The following is an 11,610-nucleotide window of genomic DNA, read 5'->3' on the forward strand; positions in this document are numbered from 1 at the left end:
ATCCTAGTTACCTGTGGGAAGTGCAACAGGTGGAGGACAATGTGTTCAAGGTCAACTTCCCAAGTAAGAATGAGCTGGTGAGAGTGCAACATTTTGGGCGTTTCCATGTCCCTGTCTCTACTATCATCTTGTCTTTGATTCTTGGAAGAAAGAGGTTCAGCCTGTCTGGTCTCCTGAGGATGTTTGGTTACGGGTATACGGTTTACCACCTGTGGCGCTCGATGATTATCTTGCTCTTTGGGCCTTAGGAGATGTGTTTGGCAGGACAAAAGAGATTGATATTGGTTTCACTCGGTAGCATAATGTGCTCCGTATGTTTATCACGTGCCTGGATACAGCTCTTATTCCAGAGACTTGGGATTTAAAGATCAAACATGAATTCTTTAGGCTCCGATTTGAAGTTGAGGGGGTGTCACACCATGCGGCTACAGATGTTTCCATGTCAGAAGCACCTGGTGATGGAGGAGATGATGATCCTCAGAAACAAAATCAAGATAAAGGAGTTGAATCCGATCGCAATGCAAAGAGAACTAAGAATACATGAGAGGATGAGGGGGGAAAGGGATAGAATGGGGGTTCAACATCGCCACCCAATAATACTGTTCATAACTTGGGAGCGGTTACAAATACAGTGAGGTATGATACTGTGTTTAATTTTTCAAATGAGCTTTGTGTAAATCCTAAGAAACTTCTTACTTTTTTCAGCGATGTTGCGGATATGAGGGGCGAGTGTATGCTTAACTCGACCCCTTTGGATGCTCCTCCGAATAGTGATGTTGTTTTTCCTGTGATGGAATGCAGCGGAGAGAGAAGCGGGGCTGCGGCGACGTCGATCATGGGGACGTCGATCACGCAAGCGGTCCGCAGTCCGAGACATGCAGAGGCGGGCCAGGAGCAGCAGCGTGTTGGGCTGCATGGGCAGGTTCTGGCGGGCCCTGCCCTTGTTTCTGCGCCTCGCTCTGGTGCGCTGCAGCGTGGTGGGCTGCCTGGTGAGGAGCGGCCGGGATCTAGCCCAGCGAATGTGAGTCGCCCAGGGTGTCTGCTAGTGCCCCGGCCCGGTTTGCATGGGGGCCCGTCTTGCATGGCTACGTCGATCGCGACTCAGGTGACAAAACCTAAGGCTGATTTTGTGTTGAATATGAATTCTCGTACAGATTCTCAGCATAGTTTTTTGGATGGACAAACTACGGTCAAGTCTGGGTATGCTCCAGCTGCCGTAAGTAAGAAAGTGTCTACGGAGTTCTTGCATACTCCTCAACAAGTCATAGCATTTGGAGGGATTCGAGAAGAGGATGTGCGTGGATTACGGTCGAGTGGAAGACTTAGTGCTCAGCCTAATGCCGATGCCACTCAAATGGAGAGGGCAATGAAGATCGCCAAGCAGCGTGCGGACCTACCTGTGCTGGGTAAGTCTCCTTTGAAATCCCCTTCAATTACTTTGTTTACCGATGATCATATAGTCCAAAATGTTGTAGCTTTGGGGGTTTCTTTGGGTAATTCTCATTCCGATTGTGTTGCCTCTGCTAGATTAATTAAGGATGTCGAGTTACAAAGAAATTTAACCATGCTTAAAAAATCGGATAGTTTGGTAAACGATACTGCTTCTTGTCTAGCTTCAAATTTGTGTCTTGATTTGGATGGGGAAGATATTTTGGAGGATGAACCTTTAGTGCTTCCTAATGAGAGGAGGACTCGTAAGAAAAGAAAAATTGATAATAAAACGGTAAGGAGGAGTAACCGGTGTAGATTCAAAAACAATAAGTATCAATGACTAATCTAAAAGGTTTTACTTGGAATAGTGAGGGATTTAAAGATCCGGGGAAGCATGTGTTTGTAAATGAATCAATTAGGGAGTATGACCTAGATTTTATAGCTTTGCTTGAGACTGGAAGATCTAATTTTGCGGTGCCGTTTCCTTCATTATTTGGCCGCGGGGAAGGAGTTCGCATGGTTTTGCTTGCCGCCGCTTGGGAGATCTGGTGGAATTCTGGTTGGGATTAACACGGCTACTTTGGTGGTTAATATGGTAGATAGTGGAGATTATTGTGTCAAATTGGCGATTACTTCAAAAGTGGATGGTTTTCAATGGCTACTTGTGGTGGTGTATGGAGCGGCCCAAGATAAAAATAAGTATGTGTTTCTTGCAGAATTAGTTAGAACTTGTGAATCTGAAACGATACCGATGTTATTAGCCGGGGACTTCAATATTTTGAGAAAACCTGAGGATAAAAGTAATGCTAACTTTAATCCTCGTTGGCCTTTTATTTTTAATGCGATCATTGAAAATTTAAACTTAAGAGAAATTGCTATGTCAGGGCGCCAATTTACTTGGGCTAGTAGAAGAGAAAATCCTACATATGAAAAACTGGATAGGATGTTAGCGAGTGTTGAATGGGAACAAAAGTTCCCTCTGGTCACAGTCAGGGCTTTGTCTCGCTCTGGGTCTGACCATACCCCGTTGTTGATTGATGCGGGGATTCAGGCACATATAGGTCAAAAACCGCGCTTCTCATTTGAGTTGGCTTGGTTAGAACCGGAGGGGTTTTATGATCTCATTGCATGTGAATGGGGAGCGGGTCCTCTTGGAAAGAATCTGATTAGACTTGGCAGAATAAGATTAGGCATTTGCGTTGATTCTTACGTGTTGGGCAAATAAATTAAGTGGAAAATATAAGAGGGAGAAGGAAAGGTTATTGAACATTATATATACGTTGCATATTAAAGCGGAAACAGTGCCGCTATCTTTGGTGGAGCGCACTGAGTTAAAACAAGCGAATGAAAAAAATAAATAAGCTGCGAAGAGAGGAAGAGATTAAGTGGCCACAAAGGGCCAAGGTGAAATATATTCAGGAAGGGGGTGATAATACTAAATACATTCACCTAATAGCAAATGGTAAACATCAGAAAAAGAAGATCTACCAACTGGAGCAAGATGAGGGTACTATTGTTGGAGATGATAATTTAAGGGTCTATATTTCGGAGTATTATAAAAAAATATTTGGTAACCCCGAGCCTAGTTCTATTGTTTTGGATGAAAGTAGAATTGAAGATGTTCCACAATTATTGGCGGAGGAGAATACAATATTAATTGCCAACTTCTCCATGGAAGAGGTTGATGATGCAATTTTTCAAATGGAACATAATAAATCACCAGGACCTGATGGATTCCCTGCGGAATTCTATCAACATTTTTGGGGGATTATTAAATATGATCTCATGGCTCTATTTGAGAGCTTCCAGAGAGGGAAGTTACCCTTGTATAAATTGAATTTTGGAGTGATCACTTTGATTCCTAAGAAGGAAAATGCAACACAGATATAACAGTATAGACCAATATGTCTGCTTAATGTGAGTTTCAAAATATTTACCAAAGTGGCAACAAACAGAATATCCGAAGTAGCTCAAAAAATAATTATACGAACTCAAACAACCTTCATTCCTGGGAGACACATTCTTGAAGGAGTTGTTGTTCTCCATGAGACAATACATGAGTTGCATAGGAAGAATCTTGATGGGGTACTTTTTAAGATTGATTTTGAAAAGGCATATGATAAGGTTAAATGACCTTTTTTGCAGCAAGTGCTACGTATGAAGGGTTTTGACCCTATTTGGTGCGATAGAATAAAGCAATTTGTGCAAGGAGGGAGTGTTGGTATAAGAGTTAACGATGTTGTTGGACATAATTTTCAAACTAGGAAAGGATTATGTCAGGGGGACCCTTTATCTCCAATTCTGTTTAACATTGTCGCTGATATGATAGTGATTCTTATTGCAAGGGCTAAGGATGACGGTAAAGTAGGGAGTCTGTTTCCTCATTTGATTGATGGGGGATATCTATTCTACAATATGCGGATGATACAATTTTGTTCTTGGAACATGATATTGCAAAGGCTGTTAATATGAAACTAATCTTATGCATCTTTCAACAACTATCGGGTTTAAAGATTAATTTTCATAAGAGCGAAATTTTTAGTTTTGGGAACGCAAAGGAGATGGAACACCAGTATAGAATTTTTTTTGGGTGTGAATCTGGAACCATACCTTTAAAATATTTGGGTATTCCGGTACATTATAGAAAACTGAGAAATGCGGAGTGGAATCCTATTGAAAACCGGTTTGCTTCCAAATTTGGGTGTTCGCGGAGTAAAATGATGTCTTATGGTGATAGGTTGGTTCTTATTAGTTTGGTCCTTACTAGTCTTCATATGTTCATGCTCTCCTTCTTGGAAATACCAATTGGGGTGAGAAAGCGGTTAGATTTTTATAGATCAATTTTTTTCTGGCAATCCGATGAGCACAAGAGGAAATATAGATTATCTAAATGGAATATTTTTTGTCGACCGAAGGATCAAGGGGGGTTGGGAATTGAGGTGTTGGAATTAAAGAATAAATGTTTGCTAAGAAAATGGTTGTTTAAACTTCTCTCAGAGGAAGGTATGTGGCAACAACTCTTATGTAATAAATACCTTAAAAATAAAACATTGGCACAAGTAGAGGTTAAACCGATTGATTCACCTTTCCGGGAGGGCCTCATTAATGTTAAAGAGGATTTTTTCAAGAGAGTTTTTTTCAGAGTGGGGAATGGAACATTTGTTAGGTTCTGGAAGGATGTGTGGATGGGGGATACTCCATTGTCTCATCAATATCCTGCTTTATATAATATTGTTCAACATAAGAATGAGTTAGTTTCGATAGTGCTTGCAGCTGAACCTATTAATATCTCTTTTGGAAGAGGATTTAATGATAATAAATGGATACAATGGTTACATCTATGCCAAAGACTTATTAATATCAATCTAACATCTGAACCGGATAGGTTTATTTGGAAGCTTACTGATTCGGGTGTTTTTTCAGTCAAGTCTATGTACCTTGATTGGATGAATGGGAATGCTGTTTATCTTCGCAAATATTTATGGAAGTTAAAGATCCCTTTGAAAATCAAAATATTTATGTGGTTCATGAGCAATAAGGTGCTCCTAACTAAGGATAATTTAGCCAAACGGAAATGGAAAGGTTGTCAAAAGTGTTGTTTTTGTGATTCCGCAGAAACTGTTAATCATTTGTTTATTCAGTGCCCTTTTGCGAAGATAATATGGCGAATGATGTACCTTTCTTATAATATTCCGCCACCAACTAATGTTACTAATATGTTTGGTAGATGGTTGAATGGTGTGAAGAAAGATGACAAACAAAAAATAAGAATTGGAGTGTCGGCCATTTGTTGGACTATTTGGAGGACTATAAATGATATTATCATTAACAAGCAAATTGGAACTAATTTTTTACAGGTTATCCGGCGAGCTGCTCATTCAATTCAGCAGTGGGTTTTCCTTCTCCCGGTGGAGCAGTGGGAGGGTATGGTTATTGGATGCAACCGGATGCTAGTGGTTGTTCAGGACTTCTTTTTCCAGACTACTGGGTGGCGGCATATTAATAGAATAGCAAATGCATAGCTTTTCTGAGTGCCATATTTTCAGTTGGTTGATTCATGTATCGATCTTAGCTTTTCCATGATTGTAATAAATGATGATAAACCTCAAGTGACTTGATACTATTTATAATAAAGCAAGCCGTGTGCATCTATTGATGAAGAGGCTAGGACGATGCTTCTTTATCGAAAAAAAAATGGAGGCAAACATCACTCATAGTGAAGTTAAATACTACTACTGGATGCTCATCTTGTCTGCTAGTACAAACTACTACTATATATATATAGATAACTTAAAGTACACTCACGCGTGCTTAAGAAGAATCATGCAAGTCATCAGTAAGAAGTTGAAGCAGAGTAGGCTGGAGGATGTGGAAGGAGCAGGTGAGATCATGGTTGACGGTCATAACCGCGCCGGCGTTGTCGCACTGGCCGGTGTAATTGGGCGCGGAGAAGACCGTGACGAGCTTCCGGTCGGCGAACCACTCATAGCCGCCCTGCTTCACCTCGTGCGCCCTGCACACCATGGCCAGCCCGTGCTTCTCCACGAACTCGGCCACCACGTCGGACCCAAAGGTGTGCGACCTATCCCTCTTGGATTCGCCCCAGCCCCACTCGTCGGCGGCGTCTGGGTCCGACCAGAGAAGATCGCACACGAGGCCCTCGGTGGGGACTTGCGGCAGTGGGCGCTTGACTCCGCGTATCTGGTCCATGCTCTCCAGCTCCGGCGACAGGCCGCCGTGCACGCAGAATATCTTCTTCCCGACGAGCGCCGCCAGCGGTAGGTAGCCAAAGCAGCCGTTGATGATATTCCAGAGCTTGTGGCCCAGGCCTCGTTTCTTGCACTCGTCCAGGAAGCCGTAGGAGCAGTTGATGGAGGAGCACTCGTGGTTGCCACGGAGGAGGAAGAAGGCGTCGGGGTACTTGACCTTGTAGGCGAGGAGGAGGCATATTGTCTCGATGCTGCGGCTGCCGCGATCCACGTAGTCGCCAAGGAAGAGGTAGCGGTTGGTGTCGGACGGGGAGCCGGTGGTGCCGAATATGCGGAGGAGGTCGGAGTACTGCCCGTGGATGTCGCCGCAGATATTGATGGGGGCGTCGAGGCGCAGGAGCGTGGGCTGGGAGAGGAGGACCTTCGTGGCGGCGAAGCAGAGGAGCTTGATCTCCGTGTTGGAGAGCGGCGGAGTCTCTTCCGGCGAGCTGTGCTCCGCGTCTAGGAGGCGTTGGATGATGCCGTCCATGTCGAGCGCATCCATGTCTGATTTGATCGGTTTCTTCCCGGAGTTTGAAATCGAGATGATTGATCGATGTACGTTGGGGCCTCTCGTGGATCGATCGATGTGCTTTAATATGGCCGTCTGTCTGGCCGATTAATTTGGGGTTGGACACGCCGCGTCCGACTAAAACTCTACAAGCAGAAAACGTAACCGATCGAACTACAAAATCCAGCGATCCTCTCGCTGTCGGTCGCACATAGGGGTGGACTAACGAGCTGCTCGGATCGTTTAGGCTCGGCTCGTTAAGCTCGTGATAGTTAAGGCTCGAATCGTTAAGCTCGTTAAGAATAACAAGCTAAAATCATTGTTCGGCTCGACTCGTTATGTTCTTTCGAGCGCTCGCGAGCAGCTCGTTAAGGACCGTTAAGGAGGCAATGCAAAGCAAATATGTGTGCATTGCCTGGTGAGGAAGAGCGGAAGCATAGGTTTTTAGATCCTACTGTAGGAGTTTCAAGCATGCTTAAAGAGCACTATTTTTCTTGGCCCCTTCGTGCCAAATATTTGAGATAACTAAAGTGACTCATTGTCAAAACTGGTGAAGCCTAGCTTGTTACCGATCTTAACGAGTAGCTCACGAACATAGTCGGCTCGATTGTTTAGCTCGTTAACCTTAACGAGCAAAAACTGCTGCTCAGCTCGGTTCGTTAACAAAACGAGCCGAGATCAAACGAGTCGAGCAAACGAGCACTCATTTAACTTGTTATGGCAACAAAAGAGATCGAATCAAACCCTTCAGGCCTCTTCTTCTCTCACCTCCCCATGAACAAGCCAATCAGATCACAGAACACGGATCGAGCACCCCACCGACACCTCCTTTCTCTCGAACCATCCATCCAACTTCCCACCCTAGTGATCCAAGACGAACAATACACATACACCGAATGCGTAAATATACATTGACACTGGAAATGGGATGATCTCTTTTATTTATTTTTCTATTTCTGGTACATATAATGATTGAACTCTCTCTTATATAGACTAACGGGATAGATGGATAAGACTTACTTATGGCTAAATCTAGAGGTTGACTTAGCCTAGTCGCCCCCCATCATTTGGTGGGCTCTAACGGGAGGTCCATGTTTCCCAACACTCTTCTTGGGTATTATCTGTATATCCATGTTTCCGAAAAACACAATGAAAAAGATGTGAAGAAAAACTACATTGTAGGTTTGCAATGTTGCAAGAATTATCTAAAAACATCGTGCGAGAAACTTCATAAAACTCACTCAAGGGAAAAAGAGCACAATTCTCTTAATCATAAAGTTAAGTACTAAATCATCCGGATCGAGATTTTAGTGATGAGTTTGTGAAGATTATGTCCCTAGACCTTGCATCTCCATAACTCGTTTCGACTTGTGCAACATAAGCGGCATTATCTTTAGAGATAATGGTTGGGTTTGTACAATGTTCAATCCACATGCCAGCTAGATGTGGTTGGACATCCCCCAACCCCAAACGCACACACGTCATGCTTCCTATAGTGCTATGATATCTTAGTGGTTCATCGAAGTTGACGCAAGAGTTTTCTTACACGATTTCTAGGAAACCGCAGTTCCTTCACAAAGGAAAACATATCCATTATGCAGGTCTGAAAGGTATCTAGCATATGCATAGCCTACAACTAATATGTCTTGGTTCCTTGGGGCAAACAAGCCAAGACCTTTTGGTTCCATGTGGGTGTCAGAAGATATACTTAGCGCATTTTCAATGTCTCTTTGGTCGCCTCAAAATTTCACCGAGCAAGAAAACAGATGGTGAACGGGTCCATGTCTTCTTGCAAAGATCTTCTGATCATCAGGGTAGAAGGTTATGCATAGTTAAACCCAAATCTTTCCAACACCTTTTGGGTGTAAGTCCACCGGTGCACTACAATCCTAGTAGGGGAAGTCCTTCCTCTCGAACACCAACATCATGTAGAAACTCGCTTCTTCAATATTGTCAAGTGTACCGATTCTATTCAAATTGTCCACATACAAGGGGATAATATAGAATCATCTTGTGATTTCCGTATGAAAACACATGGGAAGATTCATTGCTCATGTAACCCTTCTAATGAAGGAAATCACTTCAACGATTATACCACATTCTACCAAGCTGCTTATGTCCACTCAGCGACTTCTTGAGTTGAGCACCGTATAAACCCATGTTTTTTCTATCTTAGTTCGGGACATGGGTACCTCCCGGTACATTTAGTATATGTCTGGATCCAAGTTACCATAAAGGTAAGTGGTGATAGCATCCATAAGTTTCATTTTCTAGTCCATATTAAGTTCCATTGGGATCAATGTAATATCCCAGGTATTGGGGTTACAAAAATAGAGGAAACAGATGTGTGCATTGCATTCATGCATAGAAAATCTGGGGAATTTTCGCGCTTTAAAGTAAACTGTCACAGTAACTGAAGTTTCACTTGACCTTGGTGGAATTGAAGTAGCTCATCAAGTCAAGCGCTATAAACATCAATGTGACCTTTGATAAAACCTTGTTTTGGGCAAAGATGATTTGATCTAAGGGGTTAGATCGAATGGAATTAAATCTAACACAACAACACTTCAATCAAGGATCAACTACTTGATCTTATTAAAGATCACAACATGATATTCCTTGCCATAACATATGAACATCCATTTTATTGGAAATCAAGTAACAGTAAAATGGAGAAACCATTCTGGACCAATCTTTTCCATGTCTTAAGACTAATCCATGAACCTACCATGAAACCTCATGGTATTCATTCCACTTCAACGTTGGAATGTATAACAAGGAGATCCACTCAAGAAGTACATATTCTTCTCTATTACAAATTATTAAGCATCAAACCTAGAGAGGTGAGAGTTCTATAATAATTATTAGAGAAGCAATAACAAACCTTGAGCTAAACCTTGGATATACATCCAAGTATTCAAGTCATCATCTTTAAGAGGAACCCTAGTATATTATTCAAGACATTTCCTTGAGAGAGAACCCATTTATGTTAAACATAGATATTGAGATCACATCAACCTCTATGGAGCCTAACCTTAGGTTAGTATTAAAGTCCTTCCCCAAATGAGAGAGAGACCACTCATACCAATCTTAGCTTTACCTATTTCAGAGTAAAGGATAACCTTTGAGCTAAAGTATTAGGTTGCAAACCATTTCCTCTTGGAGTGGTGAGATAACCTAACATCAAGTGAAACAAGATTATATCCATGAATTGATAAAGTAAGAATGAGACTAATCCAACCAAGATACCCAAGTGGAGTCTTAGCCTAGATACCTAAGAAGATATTAATAGTACACCCTAAACCCTAGAATAACTATTCCCATATGAGAGAATTCAACCTATGGTGTTATACTCAAGATAGTTGAGGCAACACTTAAATCTAAGGGAGAGAACTATCCATATGTACTGATGATTAAATCATAATTGCTTAAGTAAAACCCTAACAGAATATCTCAGGCATTTTCCTGGGATATAAAAACTATTGAGACAACCATGACCATGTCCATCCTAGAAAGTAAAATAGAAGTGCTATACCTTAATTGATCAAGACAATGTTTGATCATGGAAGTGAGAACCCCATTTAATGAGAGATCCTTAGGCAGCCAAACCTTGATCATTATAAATTGAGTGATGATCATAAACCCTAAGAACTTGAGGTAATGATATCAAGAACAAGTTGATCATGTCTAACCATGATCATGCTCTTGAGTTATGTGAGGATAAGTTAAATCCTAATAGGATATATAGATATCTTTCACCACATGAAATTATAAGGAGATCATTAGTAAGCAACCCTAGGCTTATATCCCAACCTACTTGTGAATCACTTGGTGATCATAAGTATAATCCTACCACATCTATATTCCACTTACTCCTTAAATAAAGAACAATAGAAAACCTTAGTGTCAAACTCTATACTTTATATGGTGAGAAACCATCCATCCATATGACCAAAGTTAACTATAAAAAGAACTATAACCACTGTAGTTACTTTAATGATTAATTGAGAATACTAATAGAAGTTAATGGGTAGAAGATAAAACCAATTCCCAAATCCTTAGTAATTAGAGAAGCTCATGAAATATTAAGCAAGTAACCAACTTATCATGGTTAGGGGAGATTAAACCCTAGCACATGCAATATGGTGTCATCTCATCTCTACAACCTAGAATTAAATCTCAACCCTAGTTGAGTATCACTTGGGTGATCACAAATAAAACCTAAACCACAATTAAGATTCAACCCATGTGTCATTAGGTAAATAGCATTTGAACCCTAGATTTGCACATCAAATAAATCTTATGCTTCAATTCTTGAACATATGAAAAACCTTGTGCTACATTATATGGTTAAAACCATATGTGTAGTGATCAACTAATTATCTTGGTAACCAAGGTCAACCATGATGGAACAATACCTACCTTAGATACTTTCAAAGATAATGATAGTGTTAACCTTAAAAGGGGGTTAGAATAGAAGTTCTAAAACATTAATAAGTTGGTGATCACATAAAATCATATGTAAGTCATCCACTTCTCAAATGGAAACCAAGTCTTAATAATAACCCTAGTTGAGTATCACTTGGGTGATCACAAATAAAACCTAAACCACAATTAAGATTCAACCCATGTGTCATTAGGTAAATAGCATTTGAACCCTAGATTTGCACATCAAATAAATCTTATGCTTCAATTCTTGAACATAAGAAAAACCTTGTGCTACATTATATGGTTAAAACCATATGTGTAGTGATCAACTAATTATCTTGGTAACCAAGGTCAACCATGATGGAACAATACCTACCTTAGATACTTTCAAAGATAATGATAGTGTTAACCTTAAAAGGGGGTTAGAATAGAAGTTCTAAAACCTTAATAAGTTGGTGATCACATAAAATCATATGTAAGTCATCCACTTCT

General features: G+C 41.0%; 1 protein-coding gene across 1 annotated transcript; it reads right to left on the reverse strand.

The window, feature by feature from the left end:
- Window positions 1–5,673: 5,673 nt before the first annotated feature.
- LOC127346826 (uncharacterized) lies at window positions 5,674–6,684 on the reverse strand. The gene has a single exon (XM_051373085.2). The coding sequence runs from the start codon at window positions 6,682–6,684 to the stop codon at window positions 5,743–5,745; it is 942 nt and encodes a 313-aa protein (XP_051229045.1). The 3' UTR covers window positions 5,674–5,742.
- Between the last annotated feature and the right edge of the window lie 4,926 nt (window positions 6,685–11,610).

The sequence above is a fragment of the Lolium perenne genome, chromosome 1, assembly GCF_019359855.2.
Source record: "Lolium perenne isolate Kyuss_39 chromosome 1, Kyuss_2.0, whole genome shotgun sequence".
Classification (NCBI taxonomy): Eukaryota; Viridiplantae; Streptophyta; class Magnoliopsida; order Poales; family Poaceae; genus Lolium; species Lolium perenne.